Source organism: Prionailurus viverrinus, chromosome D2 (genome assembly GCF_022837055.1).
Source record: "Prionailurus viverrinus isolate Anna chromosome D2, UM_Priviv_1.0, whole genome shotgun sequence".
NCBI classification, from domain to species: domain Eukaryota; kingdom Metazoa; phylum Chordata; class Mammalia; order Carnivora; family Felidae; genus Prionailurus; species Prionailurus viverrinus.
This window is the reverse complement of record NC_062571.1, coordinates 47,347,700-47,374,656: the sequence shown is the minus strand read 5'-3', so window position 1 is coordinate 47,374,656 and position 26,957 is coordinate 47,347,700. Positions and strand designations below refer to the sequence as shown.

The 26,957-nt window shown below is 47.6% G+C and overlaps 1 protein-coding gene across 7 annotated transcripts in view; it reads right to left on the bottom strand.

The window, feature by feature from the left end:
- Positions 1–26,957, bottom strand: part of WDFY4 (WDFY family member 4) — a 291,014-nt gene that overhangs the window by 17,407 nt on the left and 246,650 nt on the right. For 6 of the 7 annotated variants that reach the window (XM_047824339.1, XM_047824338.1, XM_047824343.1 and 3 more), the window contains 7 exons: positions 25,161–25,203; positions 23,915–24,034; positions 21,819–21,936; positions 19,668–19,777; positions 10,335–10,488; positions 7,811–7,902; positions 1,745–1,957 (listed from right to left, as the gene is read on the bottom strand). In XM_047824339.1, the coding sequence (XP_047680295.1) occupies positions 1,745–1,957; positions 7,811–7,902; positions 10,335–10,488; positions 19,668–19,777; positions 21,819–21,936; positions 23,915–24,034; positions 25,161–25,203 (850 nt within the window). The remainder of the gene's footprint in view (positions 1–1,744; positions 1,958–7,810; positions 7,903–10,334; positions 10,489–19,667; positions 19,778–21,818; positions 21,937–23,914; positions 24,035–25,160; positions 25,204–26,957) is intronic. The other variant, XR_007145177.1, reaches the window with a different exon arrangement.

Below are 26,957 nucleotides of genomic sequence, written 5' to 3'. Positions count from 1 at the left end.
CTCCCTGATCGAAACATCCGCTGGGTACCATGATGGAGGTGTGACGGTGGGCCGCAGGTGGGCACACGGGTAGAAGTGAGGTTCAGCAGGCAGCTGGGAGGGGTCTCACAGCAGCCTAGGCTCAGTTACAGCCTTTAATCAAATACTGGACTACCTAGTAAAGCTGGGTGGGTGATCAATACAAACGGAGATCAGAATGATGATTTCTAAAGGAGCATTAAATAAAGAATATCCTTTCTTTCCCGACAGAATGACTAAAGCATCGCAGGCCCGGTGCCTGTAATAACTTCAGCAGGCACAGCGCCTTGATGGCACAGTGCGTGGTCCTGAAGTCTTTTAATCTTGTCTCTAGGTTGGGACCACTGGAAGAATTCTAATTCTGACGATTACTTAGAAATATCTTTTTTTAAAGCTCATCCAATACCTCACTAAGTAAAATCAGAATCTAAAATCGTGTCCATTCCGTGATCACACTGATGTGAAAATATTTTTGCGTGGGGACAAGAACTGTGAGAATGTAACCCAGGACACAATTGGATGGTGGTGGCTACTACTTTGAATTATTTACTTGCTTTATCTGTAGTATTAGGCTACCCAAGCTTCTTTCTTGAAATTCTCTCCTTCCTACAAAGCCTTCCCCGGCCGAACCCACATTTGGATGTGCTGTTAATTCTCCAAGTCACCCTTAGGCACTTCTCACGCTCCCCTCACCTGGGAGCTGAGCAAACTTGGAGCATGTCACGTAAGACCAGGTAGAAAAGATGTTACTAGTTTTGCACTGTTGAGATGAGCCCGTCCAAGCCTCATGATTACATATGGAGAAGGCTGTTGCCCAAGATGGCCCTGGAATTGGCTGGGCTTATGCACTCACTTCCCAGCATGGCTCCTGAATGTCCATCCAGGCTGAGAGCCCAGCCCATGGGGCCATGATAATAGCCCAGATGGCTGTACTTAGGAATGAAAGTTCTCCACATTGCACTGAGGCTTGAGGATCAATGGGGCCGGGATCAGTTAAATAAGTGTTTCTCTTGCACACCATTCACCAGGATGTCACCATGAGCCCATAGCCTCACGTTGCTAGATGACTACCTGATGGGGGGTGGAGCCAGTGGAGCGAAAGGCCCACATGAGACCCCTGCAATTTCACCAGAGGCCCCGAGGGCAGAACTTAGATACTGTCACACTGTTGGCAATATGGCTTTGGGGCCAACCAGACGGGGCTAGAACTCTACCTCTGTCATCTGCTAATGTGCAATCGTAGGCCAGTTATTTATTTAGACTCTCTGAGCCTCAGCTTCCTGATCTGTAAAAGAATAATTTCTATACCCAGAGCTTATGAGGGGATTCAATGAGGGAATCACACTAATGTCTACCATTTGTTGAGTGCCCATTATATTTCAGGTGTTTCAAGCACTTGATGTCTTAATTCGTTGGCTCTCCACAACAGCTCTGAGGCTAGACACACATATAGAAAATTAAATCCTGTGGATTTATTGTAGTGTCTGTTACATATATCACAGGCGAATGGAGTGTTCACTGTATCGTTAATGATGTCATCACCTTCATCAACACCAGATGGTAACAGAGGGCTAAGCCCCAATACTGAGGAGTGTAGGAAGACCTTTTCCCATCCCCAGCCCTCTCTCTTCTTCCTATCCAGGAGAAAATGTCCTCACTATCACTTCAAAGCTTACAGTGCATACACTCTTCTGAGAAAGCAAGACTAACAACATGGATACTGTACCTGTTTGGGTACCTGTCCAAAGTTGCTGACAAACCCCAGGATGGTGCTCCTGATCAAAGGGTCACTGATGCTGCTGAGGTCCATTCTGTCACCATAGAAGTAGGGGTGGAAGGTATTAACAGCTTCTACCGCAGCTGACCCCTGCTGCTTGTACCCAAAAATGAGGTCTATCCAGTGGTGGAGGTTGGCACTGACAAAGTCACTTTCCAGAGCCTGGAACCAAAACCCAAAGAGCATGAAAAATGCAGGTCTCCCTTGGACTTGTGAGCCCTCTGCACAGATCAGGAGGGCACAGATGCATCAGGATGCTGGCTCTGCACAGGAAAGATGTGACATCTCCCAGAGTTTGAGGAGCACTAAGTGGGCAGACATACAGGCCACCCAAGGACCACCCAATTCCTGCCTCCAGCTAGTGGGAAAACAGATCTAACTGTTCCCAATCACCTAGTGCATTCATTCCACGATATACCCAGGAGGCGCAGAATACCTGTCTTGCATTGATATCTAAATGGAAGAGACCAGACTGAAAATAAGTCTTGGGGTCCTGTTGATCTCGATATAAGAAAAAGGGAGAGCTGATTCTGACCAGAGACGTCAGGAGTTTGAAACTAAGTATAGCAGGTAGGCGAACATGCTCTGGAGCACATTGGACCCCAGCACTGCCATAGATATTCCTTCACGTCTATGTCCTCAGTTTCTTCATCTTCTTCTTCTAAAAAATGGGGACAATAACTGTACTTTCTCTGTGGAATTATGTGAGGTTTGGTTTGTGTCCATGGCTGGTGCACAGTGAGCTCCATGTAATAATGTTGACTACAGTGATGGCACTGAGCACCTACAAGGTGCCAGGCACTGGCTTGGGGTTTGATGTGTATTGTCTCTTCCTGTCAACACCACCTTTCATTGGTAGATATCATTATCCCACTTCTGGGGCAGGTTCAGGTGTGGTTTTTGAACCTACTGTCTCAGTCCCCGACTCCCAGGCCTCAGAACCCCACAGGGGATATCCAACCTCACTGAGCACATCTCACTGCACCCAAGTACCTAGAAATTATTGACATATTGGGTATGAGGCTCTTTCTCAATCATCTCTGGAAAGAAAAGGATAGAATCTACCTTTGAGAGACAATTCAGTCCCCAGGAATGTGAGCTTCCCTGACTGGGGCACTTCTGTCCAGTCCAAAGCATGCAATGGGCAAGAGCATTTCATCCACACACCTAGAGGGTAAGTCTACGATGACCTTGAGGAACATCTGCCCATGTGCAGCCTTCCCATCTCCAAGGAAGGTGGACAGAAGAGTTTCCAGACTCAGCCATGAAGAATTACTCTGAGCTTCCATCCTCTGAATGGGACCTAAACCTCAGCCCACTCAGGAACACGGCTCCTGTTGAAAGTCAGCAATATCTCTCTTCAACTAAAGGTGCCATCTGATAGGAAGCACAAAGAAGTTTAGCGGGGAAGCCCAAGCATGCTCCATCCTGCACGGGTATAGCCCAGATGAATGATGCCAGCTCAGATTAGGGCACCCAGGTTGGCAATATTCCTCAACAGTTGCCACACATGAGCAAGAGGAAATGTGGGCCAGTGTGTAGATTTCCCAGTTCACCTGAAAGATGGCACTTTTATCTGCTAAGCAGAGCCCAACTTCAGGGCTGGGTCCCCAGACCCAAAGCCATTCGTTTGGGATTGTCTAAGCACCCCTTCGTTGATCCTCTGGGTGGACATGCCACATTAGTTTTCTGAGGTATATGGCCAAAGTGGCTTCAAGAAGGCCACAGGCCAGGACATCCGACCTTTCCTCTGGACATTTTTTCCTATCACTATAACCAACACATACCCCATATCTTTAAGCTCTTCTAGAGCATCTTTTCCACCTCCTTTCTTTAGATGAAGCCTGGCTCTCCCCAAGATTCCAGTGGTAGCTACTTGCTGAGTTACATGCCATGTGTCTTGGGGCCCGGAGGTGGTATTGGTGTCCTCCCTGATCCACATCGCCACCTGTGGACCATTGTTCCTCTACCTTCTTGCTAAAAGAACAAACAGTCTACTCCTCTGTGGTTTACGAAATTGAACTCTGCCCCCCTCCTCATCATCACTGCTGCCATCTGCCAACTCTTTGTCTCACTCATCAAACATGGTGACTCCTGGTCATGCCCTCCCTTCTTCTCCCTCACTGATTTCAACGTTTCACATCTCAGTTCCTAAGTGATACTTCTCCAATGACTTTGCCTCCACTCCTAAATCTACCTACTCCTACAGACACATCTTAACTCATGTCAGTATCCATAAGTGCTCTCTCTTCAGAATCTCTCATTCAAACATCCCTGTTGGTGAAAGCCACCTCTTCGCCTTGCTGATCATTTAACTACTCCCTAAGACTATTCTTCTGCTTTGTCAAAACTTCTAGTCTCCTCACCCTTTTACTTCTTTGCAATCTATCAACACTCCCTTATCTTCAGCAACACCTTGATGCAGCTTAGATTTAGCAGTTTATCATTTCAATAACGTTCTGCTCAATGCATCTTGTTATGCTATTGAATTGTGCGTACTGTCTTTTCGCAGCACTCTGAACCAACTCAAATATTTTCTGTCTTCGTGCTTACACCAGAGTATCATCACACAAGAGGGCACACTGATTATCTCATAATCTTTGGTCACCAATTTCAAATGGACACTGAACATTGCCAGAAAACCTAGGAATGTTTCTCTGGTCAACTCATGCTTAATCACTCAAGATGACTACTCTCTCCTTACCTCTGACCCTCTTCCACTGTCTATTTTCAGCCACCGGCCATACCTCCTACTTTCCAGAGAAAAGCACAGACACCAGTTGGAAATTCCCACATCTTTGTGACAATACATATAAACTAACTTTCATCTGCAACCACCTTCCCTCCTACTTAACTCAGGAATCTGACCCACCTTTTGTCTAAAGCTAACCCTCTACCTGTGGTTTGGATTCCAAATACTCCTGCTTTCTCAAGAATGTATTATTCCTTTCCTTGTACACCCAACCTCTCTTTCCCACTACCTTTTAAACTTGCTTCTTAAAATAAAAAAAAAGAAAACCGTAATATTTCCTCAACTTTCCATCTCCTCCAGGTACTATTCTCTGTCTTTATTCTCTCCTTCACAACAAGGGTTTTCATTACCCAACCTTATCATTTCTGTTTCCTTATTATCATTCATTTCTTCTATTTCTTCACATGGACTTGAGTTACTGTCTTTTATTTTAGGATAAAGAACTCCTTTTAGTATTTCTTGTAGGGCAGATCTGCTAGTGATAAATTCTTTTAGTTTTATTTATCTGTGAATGTCTTAATTTCTTCATTTGTGAAGAATAGTTTTGCTGGCTATAAAATTCTTGGCTGATAGTCTTCGAGCACTTTGAATATTTCATACCACTGCCTTCTTGCCTCTATGATTTCTGATGAAATATTAGCTGTTAATCTTATCAAAGATATCTTGTAAGTCATGAATGCTTTGTTGCTTTCAAGACTCTTCCTTTGACTTTCCTTTTCAAAAGTTTGATTATGATGTGTTTAAGTGCAGATCTCTTTGAGTTTATCCTACTTGGAATTTATTGAGTGTCTTGGATGTATAAATTAATACTTTGCATCAAAACTGGGATGTTTGTGAACATTATTTCTTCAAATATTCTTTGTGCCCCTTTGTCTCCTCTCTTTCTGGTACTTCCATTTTGGGTATGTTGGTGTTCTACAGGTGCCTAGGCTCTGTTCATTTTTCTTCATAATCTCCTCCTGTTCCCCAGAATGGATAATCCCAATTGATCTATCTTCCAAGTTTGTTGATTCTTTCTTCTACCTGCTATTGATCCCTTCTAGTGAATTTGTCATCTCAGTTACTGTGCTTTTCATCTCCACAATTCCTATTTGGTTCCTCTGCACAATTTCTATGTCTTTATTTATATTTTCATCATAGTCATACTTTCCTTTAGGTCTTTAAATGTGGTTTTAATTATTTGAACATATTTACAATAGCTGATTGAAAATCTTTGTCTAAGAAGTCCAAAGTTTAGGCTTCCTCAGGGACAGTTTCTGTTGACTGCTTTTTTTTCCCCTCTGTATGGGTCACACTTTCTTTTTCTTTGTATGTCTCATGGTTTTTATGGAAAACTGGACATTTTAGATAATATGATGTGTCAACTCTGGAAATCAGATGTTCCCCTTTCCCCAGGGTTTGTTGCTATTGTTACTGTTTGTTGTTGTTTGTTTAGTGACTTTACTGAACTAGTTCTATAAAGTCTGTTTTTTGTTGTTGGTGGTGGTGGTGTATATGGCCACTAATATCTCTGCTCTGTTAATTTAATGGTCATCTTATGACTGGATAAAGATTTCTTTAAATGCTTAGAACCAGTAAGTCTTACAGTCTTTGCCCAGGGAGGGGCTCTGTGTGCATGCTAGGGCATGGCTTCAGAGCCAGCAGCTGCCTGGTAAACACTGCCTTTACCTCTCATATCCTGCTTGCACGGAGCCTCAGTGCTGGCCAGAAGTGAAGCCTAGGCCCTACGAAGCATGAACACAGCCTTATGCATGAAAACGTCCCTACAGATGTGTGTGTTCTTCTAGGTTCCAGGAATATTTTGAAGTTTTTTCAAGGCCTCCTATAAAGACCTCATTCCCTAGTTTTTCCACTTAGGCTTTTTGGTTAGCTTATTGTTTGCCCAATTATATCCACTGCCTCTGGAAGCAAGAGTGTTAAACAATTGTCTCTGGTTTCTTTTTTCACAAAGGCCACTAAAGTAAAGGCTTTTGCATTATGCGGGCTCTGAGGTCAAATAAAGACAGCCTTGCTGGTGGGGTCTTTCAGGGAACCATTGACAGGTCAAATAACGACAGTTCTCTGGGTATGGGGTTTTGAAGGAGCGCCAACTCCATTCTTCCCCCTCCAATGGACTCCTAGGCTGTTGGCTTCCACTGTTATTGTGGGCTATTGGTTTTCAAGACTACTATGGAGCTGAAGAGGAGAAATGAGAATAGTGTTAAGTTAAAACATCCAAAGCTTGCTATTCTTACAAAGATTCAGTCATTTTTCTCCTCAAAGGAATACTCTCCTGATCTTTCCAAGCTTCTGGTTAATTTCAAGGGTTCTGAAAAGTTCGTTATGACAATCTTTGCCATGATTCTTATTGCTTTTATGGAGTAAAAGATTTTCAGAGATTCCTACTCTGATGTTTTCAATGACATTGATCGTTAACATCCTAACCCACTCTAATTTAATCTTTACTCCACCAAAAGAGATCTCCCCCTTGTTGTTACCACCCAGTTCCCCTGGGTCACACCTCTAATCTACATCTGATGGCACTTAATGTCTATCCTGTGTAGCACTTTGTGAAGTTATAATTTCCCTCTTATTCGTGTGGTTATTTAATCAAGCTGTCTCCCCACTGGATTATTAGCATCTGCAGTCGGGCCTGTAGAGTGAACCTGCTCACTCCCTCCAAGCCAATAACTTTTCTGAGAACATCTTAGCAGAGGGCTGCTGCCACCTAAAGGTCAAGTTCATTTCTGGTCCAACTACGCAAGACCAGTGACTTGTAGGATAGATGACTACCATTACTAAATTTCCGGAGGCAAGGATAAACCAGGGAAGACCTTTCTCCTGGCCAAGGGAGAAGGAGAGAGGAAAAGGTGTGGCTTTGTTGTTACCAGTCAGGCCCACCACAGATTCTTTTTTTCTTTTTAGGTACAATTTACACACAATAAATTTCACCCGTTTTATACAGACCGCTCAATGTGTTCTGACAAATGCATTCAATCATGTAACTACCACCATAACCAAGATATAGGACCTTTACATCAATTCTAAATGTTCTCTTGTACTCCTTTTCCATCATTCCCTGCTCCAGAGCCCAGAACACAAGCTTTTTCCTGTAACCTGGAGCATGGAGCCTAGCACATTCTTTGAGCTCTCTAGATGTAAGAGCCCCAGAAGTGCTTGTCATTAGCCCTCTGCTTGCAAAGAAAGCCTCCGTGGAGATTGAGAGGATACTGTGGTCTTTATTCAGGATTCCAGAGGTTCTGGTGTGACCCTGGTCAACTCACCTGTCTGTGCAGGCTGATGAATTTCCGAGGGTCTCCATCAGCCCAGGGAGGGAGTTGCACGTCCCCCAGGGCTGTCCCATCCTGCATGCAGCCTGAGTGGGGTGAGAAACAACAGGAATTTGGGTAAATGGGAGCCCGAACTGGGCTAACAACCAGGGGATACACACACTGTGCTGTTCAGGACTGCTGATTCCACGTAGATCAGTCCTGCACAGGCCTTACTGCTTCCTGCTTCTTCTGTCTGTGTGTCCCCACCCTTATCTGCTTGGAATATTCCTTCTTGGTCTCCAAGACCTCAGCCATCCATAAGACCCTCCTTGCTTCCCAGACAGGTTTGTGCGTGATTCACAAGTCCTATAAAATGACAGTAGTGTCGACATTGTTTGTATGTCTTCCTTCCTGCTACTCTGTACCTTTTCATCTGGGCGCTTTTTATCCATTGCTAAAACAGTAAGGAGATCATAACAATAACAGTAAAAGCTATCGTATTTTGAGCACCTCACTATTCCAGGGCACTATGCTAGGTGCTTGGCACACATCATCTTATTGAATCTTCATTTAACGTTATAATTTATGCATTTTCTCTCCATTTTTAAAGTGAGGACAGCAAGGTTTTTTAGAGGCAGCTTCCCCAGACATTAGAAAGAGGAGTCTGGATCCAAGCCCAAGTCTCTCTCCTACCCATTAGCTGCACAACCTTGAGCGTGTTGCTTAACCTCTTTGGGATTCACTTTACCTACCTGTTACCAAACCTCCCCCCTCTCCACCCAAGGCTGGTAGAGAAATGCTCACAATGTGCTCAGAAAAACTCCAGGCAGACGATGGTCGCCCAGTAAATACTAGTTATGGTCTTGCTTAAACCCTGCAGGGCCTTCACGGTGCAACAAGAATAAAACCTTCTTCTCCTCTCTCTGGCCTACAGATTTGTGCCTGACGTGGCTTTTCTTACCATCCAGTCTCAGCTCACCTGTCACCAACTCAGGCGGTCCTTCCTGGGGCCCAGCATAACATGGGGCCCTCTGAGTCACTCTTGAACCATTTTCCTACCTTGTTTCCTCGTAAAAATTCTCAGCAACAGACAGTATTTCGCTTCCTTATTTGTCTATATTTTCTATCCCTTCCTTCATCCCCGTACAGAATGTAAACACCTCCAGGACAATCTGTCCCAGGAGGCCCAACTAACTAAATCCCCAATGCCTGAAAAAGTTTCTGCATACAGTAGGTGCTCAATAGCCCCTTGTTCCTGACTTCCCTGAGGACACCTGGTCATTGGCACGTGTGTCATTTCGGCAGCTGAGCTCCTGTCCGTCTCTGCAGAAAGCCTCATCTTCCTTTCCAGGGCAGGAGTGGTGCTGTCCCTCGAGCACCGTCCTCACCCCAGGCTGGCTTCCGTCCCTGACTGACTCCTTTCGTGGGCCTCCCCACATCTTGTGGGAAACACCCTTGGTGTCTGTCAGGGTCTCATCCCAGATGCAGGTGAGACATCTGAGACTCTGAACACTGCTCAGTCCACCGAGTCCCACGGGGTCCAACTTGCTGAGTGTGGGCTTGGGCTGGGCACGTTTTCAATGCCCCACAGGTATTCTGGCCCCAAAACACAGCAGAAGAGGTAAGTACCCAGGGCAGTGGCCGCATCTCGCCCGCCCCCCCCCCCCCACCCGCCCCCCGGCATCCGCACCTGCCCTGGCTCAAGGTGCATGCCCCTGTGTGCTGTTTGGAGGGAGGAGGGTCCGAGGAAGGGGACCTCCGGAGCACAGGTGTGTGCTCGTGACAGTTCGCGAGTGCCCTCCACAGGGGGAGTGACCCCATCATTTTTCCCTTGTGGGGAGAGTCGCCCACCCCCTGCCCCGGGTTCTGACCACATATCCCCTTCCACAAGTCACCCTTATATCTGCAGCAGAGCTCTCCCAAGGTACACACACAGTCACCGGAGGCCTGCTCACTGGGGCTTCCTGAAATTTTTGTTGCTCTTCTGAACCAGTAAGTGAGAAGGCATAGTTCATCCTGGGGTGGGGCCCGAAGCACAGGAAAGAGGAAAAGCCACCAGCGTCCCCATACAACCACCTTTACATGCCATCTAGCAAGAAATCCATCCCAGGAGGCCCAGCTTCTCTGGGTCCAACTCACGGAGTCCAGGGTAACCCATTTGTGGGCCACAGAGGAAAACAGGGCCACAGAGGGGTGGAGGCTTGCCCAAGGTCATGCAGTAAGGCAGTGCTAGAACTGGCTGTTCGCAGGGCATCTCGCTGTAGCCTGAGGCCTGGGGACACCCCACAGGAAGGATCGTGAGTGGGGCCGGGGCTCAGAGCAGCCTGGGGCCCAGAGTCCTTCCTTGGTTCCCACCTCGCCTTCGAGTGCTGCCATGGAGGGGAGACCTCACAACAACCACGCTGGTCTGGGGAAGGACCTGTTTGTCTAGTTGCTCAGCAAAGATATTGATGAAATTAGTCATTACTGATGAGCTTCAGGGGAGCGATCCCTGCACTGCCCAGCCCACCCTGGCCACACCCCGGCCTCCACTCACCGAACTCCACAGCATTGCAGTTGACTAGGAACTCGGGGAGGTAGAAGAACTCTGGAGTCAGCTCCCTGACGTCACTCATGTTCTCTCTGGAGGCCGACTCCCAAGCGTTCTGTACGCTGTGGAACATTCTGTCTGCCACATCAAAGCTTCCACCCTGCGAGGAAAAGGGGCCAACGTGATCACTGGTGTGCAGTGAGAACTCAGACTGTGTGGGCACCGCCTGTGTGTGCCTCACTCATCTGCTCTGCCACTGAGGCACAGGTTCCGCCATGGGAGCTTTCTTTCCTTTCACGTTCATGCATGTTTGTTCAACCATCCTTGCATGCATCCCATGGGTTCGTCGTGCATCTATTCGCTCAGCCATTCTCCGGACCCTTGCACAACAGGCTTCCCCAGAGCTGGGCTCAGATCAGAGACAGGAAAACCGGGGTCTTTCCTCTGCCCATTCCCCACATTTGCAAAGGGCCCGTTCTGAATCAGGCACAGACAGGATACAAAGACCCCACTACACCCCAGAGAGGGGGCCAGCCATACCATGTGGGGATTCCAAGGTTCCTGGAGGAGCCGACCCCTGGTGAGTTTGCAAGCCTGGTGAGAGAGAAGACGGCAGAGTGTTCCGGGCAGAGAGGCAAGGCCAAGGCCAGGAGCAGAAGCAGAAGAAAGCAGGCTAGGTCAGGGCCCTGCTGACATCTAACAGAGCAGCCCGACAAGAGACAACAGGTCTGAGGATGAAGAGCTGGAGGCACACCAGCCTCCCAGAGACAGGAAGCCGGTCAGTGAAGTCAAGATGTCTGTATGCTCTCCACGGCCAGCCCTGGTTCCAAGGCCCATTTCCACAGGTGGCCTGATGCATCCCAGCCTTGGAAACTAGCATTGGACCAGGAAGACTTAAAGCAAATTCTTTCCTTGGATTCCCTGCTCTTCTCACCTGAATCATTAAATCTCTTTAGTTGATGTTACCCTTATTTACCAGGTGGCCTTGGGGCTGGGAAGAGGAAGAACGTCCAGGCTTTGTGTCTCCTGAAGTTTAGGGTCACCCCAAAAACACCTCCCTGGGATTGAATAGTTCACTTGTCCCCATCAAGCTGGGCCTTTGTTCAACCAGAACTCCTCCTCCTTCTGCCAACTTCTACAGAGTTCTTGTGGCCCAAGAACAAACGGGTAGAACCCAGAAGGACGGTGCCCTCCTGTGCCCCCATCAGCTCCCTTCACTTCTCAGAGGCTGAGGTTTCTTGTCAGCATTTACCTAGGGAAGCTTTTGGGTAAGCAGCTACAGCAGTGGATGAAGGGTAAAGACGGGCCAAAGCTTTCTCTTGGCAAGTCTGCTCTATGTTAGGTCCTTTATACAAACAGAGAGGATGGTTCTTAATCTTCATAGCAGGTGTATGAGGAAGGAATTGTACTTCCATTTTGCAGACCAGAAAACTGAGACTCCTGAAAGTTTACTGGTTTTCCCAAGGCTATCAAAGCAATGAATGGCAGAACCAGGTCAAACCCATGGATGCAACACCAGAGGATATACTTTCTTTGCCCTTGTGCCAGTTTATTGGGGGAATCCCTGGGTCTGGGGGCAAATGTGATCTACGACGTGTGGGGCAAGGGGTCTCAGCTCCTTCTGCAAAGGGACAGTCTGCCACATGCCTGAAGCAGGCCACACTTGGGCATCTTGGTGGTCTGATCGGTTTTCCGAGTCATACCTGAGGATCCATTGAGATCCATGGGTCATTCTCTGCACAGGGACAGGGACACCGAGAAAGCCAGTTGCCCCTGGAGTTGCAATTGAACACGGTACCTGGGCAGCTTAAGGACATGGCTTTTCTCCAAGGTCACTTTGCTCTTGGTGGACGTTAGGGGATGGTGCCCACCATCAGATTCAAATTGAAATGGAAACAAAATAGGGGGAGAGCTTTTAAATAAATCTGCACCTAACAAGTCGCTCATTGAAACATATTAAGAGCTTCGTATATTTAATCTGCAGCCCGAGTCTTAACATCCGCAGGAGATTGATGCCTTCTCGTCCTCCTGTATTCCTTTTGTAGCTTTTATGAGTGCTGATGGTAATCTCCTGAGAAACAATATGATTTGGTAATAAAAAGATTACCTGTATTAAATAAAAATAATATATACATAGGAAATATTGTTAGTGCTACAAATCTGGTTAAAGATATTACCACAAAGAAAAATGTTATTTTTTTCACAGCTGTCTAATGCATTTTAGCAAAAGTAATATCTTTAAAACTTAAGCCTGTATTATTTATAAAGGAAGCAATAACTGATTTTCCTATTTCCTATATTAATAAATGCATTTGCATACATTTGTTTCAAAATTAATGGGTTTTCTCCCCTCTGCAATACAAAAGAAATGCCAAATTCCCTAGAAGAAAAAGTACAGCTGCTTTGTTTCTTGTACTATAAGTCTGTGGGTTGATACAAACTCTGGTGGCTTCCAGCAATGAGTCCCAGCCAGGACTAGGTTTTCAGGAAAGGAAGGAAGGAGAAAAGGAAGAGAAGGTAGCAAAAAGGAAGGGAGAGAAGCAGCGAGGCAGAGAGGCACCATGAAGTTCTACAGAGTGCCGCCATCAGGAAAGCCCAAAACAAAATAAAATAAAACCACAGCAAAATTAGGTCTAGAGACTGGATGGAAACAAAAGGATGAGAGAGAATTACTGTGCCAAGATTTGCTCCTAAATCGATTCTGCAGATACTCTTGAATATCAAGAACAATGAATCCTATGTGTATCCAACACACTGAAAAAAACAATAGTAAGATTATAATTATCTATGAAGGAACAACCTCTAACATTGGCAGAAGACTTTTCCCATGTGACTTTAAAGCTAGAAGGCAAGGCAGCCAAGGCTGGAGGTTTCGGAGGCAAAAGGTACAGGCTTTGGATTTTATGTCCAACTGATATCACTCCTTCATGAAGATGCCAGAAAGATATTCTAAATATTTAAAGGGCTCAAAAACAATATCACCCTAGGTATCTTTCCTCAATTAAAATACGTCAAGAGGTGCAAAATTTTGCTACCCCGGACGAATCAAAATGGAAAACAAAATAATGGGGAGAGAAAGGAACAATAAGGACTTCTGCTGGAAATGGACATGATTTAAAATTAGAAGTCCATGATTATGATACGTCTATTAAAACTGGAAACAGTCTTGAAAGGAGTGTTCCTTGTGTGTGAGACCAGGAAGTCTGTGTGCACCTGTGTCCCAGGGTAAGCATTTCAATAGCTACATTCTTAAATTCTCCAGTCTGCACAGGGAAACTCTGTTGCAAAATAACCATTCAACTCTTGACCAACACCCTCAGGAAGTTCAGCAATTACATGCACTCAAGGATACTTACACACGGGTATTTGTACATGATAGAAAGGCTATTCTTCCTTTCCCATGGGACTGACCCAAATCAACCCACTGCCACATCCAAATGATGGGATTGGTTTTATGAGCTGGCTGACAACCCATTCTCATGACAGATGTTCTTTCCAGTAATTTAAAAGTGTCCCATGTAAACAAATCACTTATAGGACGCTGTGTGCACATCAGTTGATCTAAGCGGCTGTCCTTTGTCCATCAAAGGGGCAGTGTGCAGCAAGAGAAGAGAGCACCCTAGCTGTGGAACCAGGCGGCCTTGCCTGGAATTTCAGCATTACTTACACTATGAACACCAGCGAGTTTATCTCATCTTATCTTATCTTATCTTATCTTATCTTATCTTATCTTATCTATATTATGGAGAGAGAGAGAGAGAGAGAGAGAGAGAGAGAGAGAGAGAGAGAGAATGAATCCCAAATAGGCTCCATGTCCCAAATGGAAGCCAACGTGGGGATCGATCCCATGACCCTGGGATCATGACCTAAGACGAAATTAAGGGTCGGACACAACTGACTGAACCACCCAGGCACCCCAGAGCAGTGAGTTTTTCAAAGTCTTAATGTCTACCACACTCTTCTCCACAACCTTGGGTGACTGTTACAGGTGTGAAGATATGTATGTGTGAGCACATGAGTGTGAGTGTGTGTATGTGTGTGTGAGGTGCCTCCCACAGGGCCAGGGACACAGGAAGAGATGCCCACAGAGCCCCACCCCTACGCCCCTCTCCCTTCACAGACTAGGAACAAAGGAGCAATCCTGGGCTTGGGCCCTGACCTCAGTGTGCTTGGGAAAGGTAACCAGGGGCTCAAAAGAAGAAGAAAAAGACTGTAAAAGTTATTGGAAGCAGAAGGTGGGATATGGGGGAAAGTGAGGAGGGGTGGGGTCCTGGGACAGGGGCAGGAGGAAAAGAGCAAGAATATCATCAGGGCAATTTGGAGACACCACCACCTCCAAAGAAATGCAGGGGTGAATGTGTGCAGTTGAGAGAGAGCTGGGCTTGACCTTCTGCAGGCTGCTTCACAAAAATGCCAGGCTTGGGGTGCCTGGGTGGCTCATTCAGTTTATGCTCAGGTCAGGCTCAGGTCATGATCGCACAGTTCATGAGTTCGAGCCCCACGACAGGCTCTGTGCTGACAATGTGGAGCCTGCTTCAGATTCTGTGTCTCCCTCTCGCTCTGCCCCTCCCCTGCTTGTGCTCTCCCTCTTTCTCTCTCAAAAAGAAATAAACTTTTACACCAAAAAAAAAGGAAGATGCCAGTCTCTAACACCTCACTCAGTGAGCTGAGCTATAGGTCTGGCGGCGAATTTGGAAAGCCTGTGTACCAGCCGGGCTGCCTCATCAGCCTTGCTCTTGACTGCAGGTGGGCTGACCCCAGAGAAGCCATTAGCTTTTCTTCCTGTAGGATGTGGCTCCTTACTCAATAAACAAAACCCACAAAGGCATTTTGAAAAACCTGCTGCCTACTCTTACAGGGACGAGGGTGGACATATACAAAGCACTTAGAAACAGCCAAATGGGGGGTGCCTGGGTGGCTCAGTCAGTTAAGCGTCCACCTTCAGCTCAGGTCATGATCTCATGGCTTGTGGGTTTGAGCCCCGCATCGGGCTCTGTGCTGACAGCTCAGAGCCTGGAGACTGCTTCGGATTCTGGGTTTCCCTCTTTCTCTGCTCCTCTCCGCCTGTGCCCTCTCTCTTAATAAATAAATATCAAAAAAAAAAAAAAAAAGAAAGAAAGAAAGAAAGAAACAGCTAAACGGTTCCCCCGCTGTATCTCCCCTAATTGCCAGCACCTACCATGTCAGAGGTTATTTTAAAGGAGTGGGGGACAGAGGTTCAGTTATTCAACACTACCAATTAGAAAGTTCTAGAGCCAGGACTTTGCCCCAGGTCTGCCTGTCTCTATTACATGTGCCCTTTCTGATGCTCCTTGTTAGGTCAGTATAATTACACCTTTGTTTTGGACACAAGTGCACCCGGACCCACGGCCCTGCGCCCACGGAGTTCCCAGGTGTTGCTCTCGGGCGGTTCTCTGTTCTCTCTGCAGTTAGCATATGTCTTCCACAAACACCAGCCATCTCACCTCAGGTGGTTCAGAAAACCCTTCCCCACCGCTGGTAACAGCTGCCTTCACACGGGCTGTGACTTAATTAACACAGCACTTTATTTCAGTTTCTTATTAAATGTAACAGCAGCAGCAGCGGGGCCACTGTGCCCTCGCTGGGGCGTGGCTGCCTTGCTCTGCCCTGCCCGGGCTGGCCTCATCTCGGCCCGGGTGCAACCTGCACTCTCATCAGGGCATGAACAGGGCACGGCCGTGGCGGCGGTGTGGCCTCCCGCTTGCTTGCTCGACTGTCTGAGGCTCACGGGCACGGGCGCCAGGCGGGTGAGGCGCCCGAGAATGACAGCATCCCAGGAGCCAAGCCCCCAGCTCTGGCAGACAGCGGCGTCATACCTGCCAGGGAGTGGGGTCAGCAGCACACAATCGGCTTGTGGCACCGCCCATCTGCCGTATTTTCTGGATCGTAAGACTCTAGCATTGGAATACCGAGTTTGAGGCAGAAAACCAAACAGAGCAACAGTGAGGAATGCATTGATTCCAGGACCAGCCCAAAGTCAGTGAGATGTAAACATGAAGGGAACAAAGCACCCCTCACCCTCGGGGATCAGAATATGCTGCACGGCAGTTCTAGGCTGTGCTGGAGGGCCCTTGCCTCTGCCCACAGCCCCGCTCAGGGGGCAGGACACGGAGCCCAAGGAACACACTGCATCTGCCCCTTGATAGTGCACCAGCCCGCACTGGGGGCAGCGCGTGGACACATGGCTCCCCACACCAGAGGCGCTACCCTCGCCAAGCCATCAAGTGGGCAAGCAAGCCACTCTGGCTTATTCATGCTACTAAGAAGAGGCAGAGTTGGCCTAATGCATAAGAGGGAAGCATGCACCTTCTCATACTGACTTTTGTATGTCCATCTGGCTCTGGAAACGTCCAACATCCTCGGTTCCCTGCCCTCCAGATAAATAAACAAAGAATCGCGCCTGGATTCTGCACCTTCTCCACCTTTCGTAGTCTTCCCTACCCCATGGTCCATGCTGGGGATGGAGGTCTAGGCCACTGAGAATATGATCAGGCTCATTTACTTGTCACTACACAGGGGTGGAACAAAGGTCTCTTGAGAAGAAATGAGCCTGCCCCTAGGAGGCAGGGTGGGCCAGAGGAAAGAGCTGGACTTCAGGAAGATGCCAGAACATTCCTAAGGAGGTCTGTGAAGGCCCTGAGATTCCCAAAGGAGAACCAGGTGCAACCCCCCTCCCCCCAGATGTAGCCTTTCACTCATTCCCTTGGGAGATAAAATTGATCTTTTATTCTAAGGAAAAAGCAGATGGCGGGTTCTTCTTATGACCCACTAGAAGAGTCAGTTAAAAGTAGCACACATGGAGAACCTAAATGATCTCAACTCACATGGGCCAACATGCCACAGATAGATTTGAACCAGGAAAAACCTGGATTCACATCGAACTTCAACACAAGAGTCAAAGGGCTGAAACTAACATGGCTACATGTGTGCCACCCAAAAGCATATAAAATTCGTTCTATCTTGCACTGGTTTAGACCATCTCAAACCAGTCACCAGTGGACCAAATCAGCTTAAAAAGGTCAAACTAGGGGCACCTGGGTGGCTCAGTCGGCCCTGACTTTGGTTCAGGTCATGGTCTCGAGATTGATGAGTTCGAGCCCCGCGTCGGGCTCTGTGCTGACAGCTCAGAGCCTGGAGCCTGCTATGGATTCTGCTTCTCCCTCTCTCTCTGTCCCTCCCCTGCTCGTGCTCTGTCTCTCTTGCCTCAAAAATAAATGAACATTAAAAAAAAACCTCTTTTTTAAAAAAAAGTCAAACTAGTTGTGACTAACTTCAAAGTGGTCTTAACCCAGTATCTTTGTGGGTTCGCAGCACACCTGTTTCACCTGGCTCATGCCATCTCCGAATGCTTCTATGTGGTCCAGACTGTCTTGAGTTAGCATAGCCCAGAGGGGACCAGCTTGAACAAGTTCAGGCTTGCTCACACTACATCTGGCTGATTGTAGGGAGAAGAAGGGAAGTAACAGTGATTGATCACCTACGTAGTGTCAGGCCCTGAGCTAGGGGCTTTACCCCCATTTCCTTATTCAATCTCAACTGCTCAATGCACAGGGAGCTGTGCATAATTAACCCTCATTTTCAGGGGTAAAATAACTTGCAGAAGATTCTGTATCTGTTAAGCAGTAGAGCTGGCGTATAAATCTTAGAGCTGACACCTTTTCTATTTCACTGTGCCCCCTCTCCATTGAAAGGACCCTTAGTAACAGGTAGGGATGGGGATTTAGCGCATTAGGCTGAAGGGACAAAAGAAAGCTTTTAAAGCATCCAGAACTGCCTGGAGGGAACGCCGTAAGGGCATGCATCACCATCATCATCGACAGTGATCATCGCTTCTTGTGGATTAATGAGCAACATCTGGATGGGATTCCTGGCATGGGCTAGAGCTCTGGGACCGTTTGTTCTCCAAACCAAACTTACTTAAAATGCTTGTTGCCTGAGAAAGGCTCAGGGGAAGCACACTTATTATTTTTGAGTGAATTTCCAGGGAGAGAAGGTTATACAATGTCTAGACAATCCATGCCTTTAAGGAGAACGAACACTGAGCCAAGAAACCAGACAGGAGGGATTTTGCTCCTTATGGGAGAAATCACCTTGACCTTGCCTAACCCGTTGCTGCCCGGGGCTCAGGAGTTAGATTTAGTGCTGACCCAAGGTAGCCTTTGGTCTCTCAGGGGCAAGGTCATCTGAGCACAAGAGCGACCTTGTTGGTGAGGTCAGACCAAAAACCACAGTTCCTGGAATACTCGTGGTTTCTCTCTGATGAACTTTGCTATTGGAGTAAGTCTGTGCATTTTCAGTGGCCTGTTGCCCACCATGGCTCGAGCCTTCCTCTCCATAGGACACTTGTAAGGCCCGGAGCAGGTGAGGCTTTACACTTGGGCTGTGTGCTGCATTCACTTTGGAGTTGACTGAGCCAGCTGGCTGCAGCTGGGCTACCCAGTGGCTCTCCCCAGTCAAAAACTGTGCCCCTGGGACAACCTGGGAAGCAGGATCCCAGTCATAAGGTCAAAAGGGAAAGGGAGAAAATAGACTTCTCAGCTGCCTGCAAAGGACTCTGTCCCAGCAATCCCACCTGCCTTGGACAGCACCACCCACCGAGAGCCAGACTTGCTCACCTCACGGTGTACAGGGCCACCAAGGAAAACACAAGGAGGCCCAGATATATATTTAAATTGCAGATAAACAACAAATAATTTTTTTAGTAGGAGTCACTTTATCTGAAATTCGAATTTACCTGGGCATCCTGTATTTTTATTTGTGGAGTCTGGCAACCCTAAGCTGGCATGATGAATGATCTATTAGTTTATGGGTGGGTAAGTTGGTTAGTTTCTCTCTGGTTCAGCTACTCCTTATTCAAATGCTTTGTCCTTTTAAGCCTTTCAGCCTGTACTTAGCATAGCTGTCTGCATTCTGATGTCACAGTGATATTCTTTTCACTCTCCCTTCTTTGTGTTTATTTTTCCGAGTTTTGACCACTTACCTTCAAGGAAATCCTCAAGCTTTCTGCTCTTCCTTTTCCACTAAAATCTACTTATGTTAAGTATGTTTTTGCCCATATCTCTCATTCCTTATTTTTAGAGTCTTTTTGCAAGACTATTGGGCAGACATTGCAGGTGTCACTGATAATGAGCAGCCTGCCTTGGTTGGACCGCCCAGAATCCTGGAGCCAGCATCAAGTGGGAGTCACTGGCTGAAGACTGGATTTGTACCAGGGAGATCCCTGTTTCACCCAAGCCCAGCTCTTAGTCGGTGAGATATAGGTGTGTGCGTGTGTGTGTGCGTGTGCATGTGTGTGTGTAGGGGAGCAGAGGAACTCACCTGCAGAGAGCAGAAGGCCTGGGTATAGGGTGGCATCCGGACCAGGTAGGAGGCGACAATGATGGCCGAGGAGTAGTGAGTGTAGTAGTGACACTGGACAGTCATGTCTCCTGCAATGAAAGGACATGCCTGGGATGGATTTCTCACCTGGACTGGGGCAGACTGCAGACACACAGGCTCTACAGTGCTCAGGCATGAGCAGCGAGCATAAGCCCTGCTCAAGAGAGCACCCGCAGACCAGTGGAGCCTTGGTTCTGCTCACAGATGTCATTATAATTTGGCCAGGAGCCACCCATGGTGAAAAGCACATTCAAGACCCTCAGCTGCACCCCTCAAGTCCTCAGTGTTCTACTCTCAAGAATGTGGGCAGAGCCAGGCTCTGGGAAGGCAGTAGTCAGGATTCATGGGGAGACAGTGCATTGGTCTTCTGACTTAAGGGGTACCTAGAAAGCCTACATCCCAGCAGCACAACCAGCAAAGGCCTGAACCAGCTCCCTAGAGTGACTGCGCAGTCATCTTGCTTCCAGCCCCAGGCCTGGCCTGAAGCCCTCCCTTGTGCCGAGCAGGAGTTCCCTAAGTCACAGTTGTCTGGGAGGTGGTTGTAGGAACTGGTACGAGGTCCCAAACCCAAAGGGCAGCTCAAATGCACACCCAGAGTGAGATGGGAGAGAACGGGGCCAAAGCCAGTGGGATAGAGTACTCTCCTGGCCTGCTTCTGTGGAAACAACTCAACAACACCTGGCAGTCGGAGGAACAGCAGGGCAAGAAGGGCTTGCCCAACCTTCCACATCCTCCCGTTTGCCCCCAGCAAATCTGAGAGCTGGCCCCATGCGGAGCAGGGGTCCCGGGCAGGCCTCCACGGGCTGTGCAGGATGCAGCAGGAGCCTCCCTCTCCTGCTGAGAATTGCTCACTAAAAGCAGGGCCTCTGGGCCATAAGCCTTTCCAAAGTATGCCACCTCTGGGTCCCAAGGGAACTTGTCATGGTTCCTGGATGGCTGCTTCTTATTTTAAATTACACATTCATTGCAAAGCGTTTGAACAAACCAATGTAGCTAGCATCAAATGCATGGTAGAAAAATTTATTTTTAAAATACATTCAGGGCTCCTGGGTGGCTCAGTCAGTTAAGCGTCCAACTCTTGATTTCAGCTTAGGTCATAATCTCACAGTTGGTGAGTTCAAGCCCTGCAGGCTCTATGCCTGTTTGGGATTCTCTCTCTCTCTCTCTGATACACACACACACACACACACACACACACACACACACACATGCACACACACATACACGCACACTCTCTCTCTCTCAATAAATAAACTTAAAAAATACATATTCATTGAAGTTTAAGAAGTGAATAGATCTAAGGAAAAAAATTAAGGCAATAGGAGTTCCAGATGCATGTGAATGTGGCAAAAATTGTAAAGGTGGGGGCGCCTGGGTGGCTCAGTCCGTTAAGCGTCCGACTTCGGCTCAGGTCATGATCTCGCGGCCCGTGAGTTCGAGCCTCGTGTCGGGCTGTGTTGACAGCTCGGAGCCGGGAGCCTGCTTCGGATTCTGTGTTTCCCTCTCTCTGACCCTCCCCCATTCATGCTCTGTCTCTGTCTCAAAAATAAATAAACATTAAAATTTTTTTTTAAAAATTGTAAAGGTGATATGCAGATGAACAAAGTTTGGGAACTAGGTTCTGGAGCCTAGATACAGGCTCTGCCATTTAGAAGCTGTGATCTTGAACTCATTGCCTGAACTCGCCAAGTTTCAATTCCTTTCTCTTTGAAATGGGCCATTGTATTTCTGCAGGTAGGCTGGCCTGTGCCAGGAATATAGAAAGTGCTGAATGAATGCTACCTCCCTCTGCCTCTGCTGGCCCCTGGGTATGGAGGTATCAGCTCTCAGCACAGCAGTTCTCAGTCCCAGCTGCACCTCACCAGAATTTTTAGAGCTGGGGCCCAGACATCAGTATTTTTAACACTCCCCACCCCCAGGCCCAGGTGATTCTTCCACATAGCCTGGGTGCAGGCCAGTGGATTTGAGCTGTTCTCTAGCCTAACATAATTGTTTCCAGGCTAAGGGACAGCCTAAATAGTTACCAAGGATCATTTCAAAGCATTCAGATGAAAAACACTGCAGAAAAAAGTCAAGCTGGGATCTACCCACCTTCAGTTTTCTCAACTTCTTTAAACCTCTGGATAAATTTCAGCTTCCTTTCCTTGGTCTGAGCCCCCATGGGCCTTGAGAGATCGCGGAAAGTCTTGGGATTCGTCAAGTTCAATGTCTAGAAGGCAGATGTGTGGCTGGAGTTAACTCCCCTCAGACCCTCTTGTGACCCAGCGAGACTTCAGGAGCCACGCTCTTTAGTTTTATGGTTCTCTTTATTGGTTTATTGTCATTTGGTCTGGCCCCCCTCTGGTGATTAGCAGGCATGCTGGGGTTTTATGGCCCCAGAGCCAGTGATCCACAAAGACTTAATAGGGGAGAGATGGAAAATAAGAGGAGGGGAAGATTGAGTTCACACTGAACCTGTTCCAAGTTGACCCAAATCAGAACATCGCCACCAGTGACTGAAAAGAGACTTTCAAAGGAATCCCTGTTGTCTATGAGGCCCTTGGCTCCAACCCTCACAGGAGAGCAGGATACTTCCGTAGTTCACAGTCCTTCCTTAGTATCAAATGGATTCTCTAGGAAGTTACAAGTCCTCTGTTTGGAGAGGAGATGTGAGGAACGGCCTCATTTCTTCCAGAGCCCACTCCCTTCCAGGCAGTGAAATGTCGTCCCTTCTCCTGCCCCGGGGAATATAATACACAGCAGTGGAGACCTGAAGTTTTTAAGGCTAGGTGTCCTTGGAGATGTTTGCTTTCAGCAGAGGTGTTCTATGTGTTAGGAGAGGAACTATGCATTCCCCAGGATTTGCATGTCTTATAGAAAGTGCTTCTTTGAACCTCCTTTCCTTTTCACTAGCAGTGAATCACTGCAGTCCCCCTAAGGAGGCAGGGCCAGTCCCCATCTCACACCTACAGAGCCAGGGGCTGGGGGGCAAAGCGAAGCAGGCACTTCTCAGACCCCTATGACAGATAGATGGCACATGTGGAGACCCATGCCCAGCGACTGCTGATTTTGCCAGGACAGAATGGGGGTTCATAGCCACTAGATCTCTAGATTCTCCAAAAGATAGTGTAAATCCAGATTTTTAGGAGAAACCTCCCAATTATTAAATATGGGTAAGTAATAAAAATTTGGGGCTAAACAAAAGGAGCTCGTAAACCCCCACTTTGCAACATGTGAGTTAAAGCTGGGATTTGCATGTTTCATTTTTGAAATACCTCAGCCCCAAGTGGATCATTAGGGAAATAAAAGGCAACATATGGCTGGTGAGAAAAGTTTTGTGTTAAGTGTCTTAAGCGGGGATGGGAGGTCATAAAAGACTGAGGCTCCCTCTCCCAAAGCCTGGCTATCAGCCATCCAAACAGCCCTAGGCAGGACTGGCCAGGGCTTGCCTGAACAGGACCCAGCCACCTTCCGTGCTTTAGACACTACAACCCTCTGGACGGCCAGAGCTCAGCTGGTTGGGACAGAGCTTCATCGCCAGGTCGTTCCCAGCAACATCACCTTGGCCCAGCTGTGTGAGCTGTCCTCCTCCCCTCCCTTGCCTGCTGAGGTCCAGGGACACAGGCCCGAAGCAGAAATTATCTGGTATTGCCATCAGCCTTACCCAACCCTTTGTGTCTCAGTCCAGATCCTGGGTGAAATCTACATACCAACATCTCAGTTGCTGAGGTCGGGCTACTGGGCAGTGATTTCTTCTCTTTGGGTCTCTCTCTGTCTCTCTCCTCTCCTCTACCCGTGCCCCCCACCCCCGCCCAAATACACATGTTGATTCAAGGAACAAGTTCCATGGCCTACTGCCCTTGAAGGACTAGCGTTAGTCCATGGCAGTGTCTCAGCAGGTGGGGATCAGTTGCCTTGATAGCAGTGAGTCAGCCGGGAAGCCCTCTGGGGCACATGTTGGCAACTGTCCTCATCATGTTGATCATCCCATATGTGGGGTCACCTTCCCACAGGTGGGGATGGACAGAAACCCAAGCAGCCAGATTCCAAAGGCCTCCTCTGGGGTGAGGGACCGAGCACAGAGCAGCCCTCAGGGCCAGGTGGACTGAACCTTGCAGTGGGGGCTCTGCGTGCTGATTTAGTATGCTCTGGTCTTCACTGTCAGAAAGCCTCAGGACATTTGAACAGCATCCATGTGAATACTGTACCTGTGAGGTGTAGTCGGCCAGGACCCAGGGAAATACGGGATACTGCATATAGTCATTGTAGGTCCTTCCAGCCATGGTGTTGAGGTGCATGAGATACTCAAAATTGCTGATGTCCCTTTTCTACCAGAAGAGACGAAGAAGAGATAAAGCAAACATGATTGGCAACTTCCTAAGGGCCACGGGAGGTCAATTCCTAGTCTTCTGCAGCCCTCACTGTGTGAGTGAGAGCAGGCAGCACACATGTCCACTGCTCCCCGTGCACCTTCTGCACAAGCCAGGCCCGATCCCAGAGACTGTGTTAATTGCAAAGGGAACTGAAGCAAATATATTCAGGAAGCAAAGTCAACCAGAAAAAAAAATATATAGCTCAGCAGTCGCTAGCCCAGGATAAAGCCATCTTTTCAGTTAACTGTTGGGTGTGAAACTCAAAAGTTGATTAAAACAAGAGCACAGATGCTGTGGGTAAACTTACTGCTGGCCTTTTTATGATTTAAAAAAATTAGCTGAGGGGACCTTGCGGTCACAGAGAAAGAAGCCCTCGTTGAGAGGCTGAATGATCGGTCTTCCTCTGGGGACTTAGGGACTTTCTGTTCTGTCCCTGCCTATTGGGATAACACTCATTTTTAGGGCCTTAAAACGTACAGTCAAGGTGGAATCAGGGACTGTGTTTGGGAAGACTTTACCAAGGCCAGTGGGTGAATGAACCGCCCACCTCTTATTTGGGACCCGCATTCTGTAGTCTCTCTTGGCCCTCTCATTGGAAAAGGGTTTTGGACAGGAGTGACCAAGCATTCACTTCTTGTTACCACATGATGTCTAGGACTGGCCTTCTTGAGGCCCCTGTGCCTTTCACGAGAACCAGAGGCCAAATGTGAGTCCATTCAAGCTGGGAATCACATGTGTCTTCTCAGAACAAGAAGTGAACGCTTGTGCCCCTCTAGATTGTGTCCATTTACACATATGTGTATATCTGCATGGGTGGAGCATGTGCGTGCACATGGGACATGTGTACGTGCACACACACAAACACACACACACACACACATGCACACGTACACTACCCAGCTCTGACTCCAAGCCTCAGGTACCGCTTTTGATCACTGAGATCTTTTGAGGGAAATATTTGGGACATTTTGATAAATTAGAAAATAAGACCCCCTCCAACTGCTGGGATCTGAGCTATTTTCTGATTTGCGTGCCCAGAGGGTTTTCCCAGACCTCTGGTCCTCTAAGGGGGTCACTGTACCTGCCACCTCTGTAGCATGGTCCTGTCGGAGCCGGGGTATCGCCTGTGGAACAGAAAACAATAGTGGTGACCAAATATCTCAAGGCATGGATGAGGGGAGAGGTGGCAATTTCTGGGGATCTATGGGGCCAGGAAAGCCACAGACTTCCAGGGCACACAGCAGCTCTCCTGGCAGGATAATAATAACAAGATTATTATCTAAGTTCTTCTTGCCCCCACACCACCCTGTCACTTTGGTTCTGCTGTGATGCTAGAATATTCTACTGCTTTAGTGTGGCCTGTGGAGAAGTCATAGGGCCATGCAGAAGCAGGCTCAGAGGCCTCACTACCCCACACTAGATTTCCCATGGGCACGTGTCAGCCTTCCTTACCCATGTAAGTATAATATATGTGATTATTATATACTGACATGTGACTATAACTTATGTATATAGTTTTAAAAATGCAAATAATAGGGGCACCTGGGTGGCTCAGTCTTGATCTCAGCTTAGGTCATGATCTCATAGTTCGTGGGATCAAGATCTGCATCGGGCTCTGTGCTGACAGTGCAGAGCCTGCTTGGGATTCTCTCTCTCCCTCGCTCTCTGCCCCTCCCCATTCTCTCTCTCTCTTAAAGTCAATAAAATTAAAACATTAAAACAATATACGGAAGGCCACAAGATGTAAGAGTCTCTGCACTACTGCTCCCACTCAAGAAGTAGCCACAGGTAACAGTTTCCAGAATAGTTTTATCCCATGCCTGTCTATTGCTTACATTGCTTTTATTTTAAGTGTATTTATTTATTTTGAGAGAGAGAGAGAGAACACAAGCAGGGGAGGGGCAGAGGAAGAGGGAGAGAGAGGATCTCAAGCAGGCTCCATATTGTCAGTGCAGAGCCCTATGCAGGGCCCGAACTCACGAACCATGAGCTTATGACCTGAGCCAAAATCAAGAGTCAGGTGCTTAACCAACTAAGCCACCCAGGGTTGCCCACTGTATTTAAAAAAATTTTTTTTAGTGCTTGTTTTTGAGAGAGAGAGAGAGACAGAGGGTGAGCGGGGGAGGGGCAGAGAGAGTCAGGGACACAGAATCTGAAGAAGGCTCCAGGCTCTGAGCTGCTTGAGCTCCGATTCAGGGCTCAGACTTACAAACCATGAGATCATGACCTGAGCTGAAGTCCGATGCTTAACCGACTGAGCCACCCAGGCGCCCCTTGTATTTTTTTTAATTGACGATACATGGATAATCTTATTTGTGCCTTGTCACTGGCTTCCCAGCACTGTGGAGTCACTTTGCATTGTTCTGTGGCATTCATTTCTACAGCATCAGGATGCCATTGCACACATGGATCAGAACTGGTTGAGCCTGACTCTGTGGTGGGCTTTGTCCTCACACATGACCTCTCCGTGACCACTTCTGGACATAAATCTCTGCATACTTTGTGAGTGTACCCAAGAGAGAAAGTTTTGGCAGCCATACTACTGGGATAAAAAGTATGAGCATTTTTTTTTAAAGTTTGTTACATATTGCCAAATAGTCCTCTTAAAAGGCTGGACTGATTTATGTTTCCACAAATACAATTAGGAAGAAATACAAATCGAACCAAAGAAATACGATTTTGACCAATGTAGGGGGAAAGAGTTTAGACGTGCAACAGGAGGCCGGAGCTGGGAAGGGCGTGGGGAGGAGGCTTTCGCCACATGAAACACCTCTTCTGCACAGCAGGGGTTTGTGGAGCCCGGCTCCTTGGCCACTGTGGTAAACCTTGGTTCCTTTTCTGGCTCTGATTTCTTCTCCCCTCTGTGTCCTTTAGACTC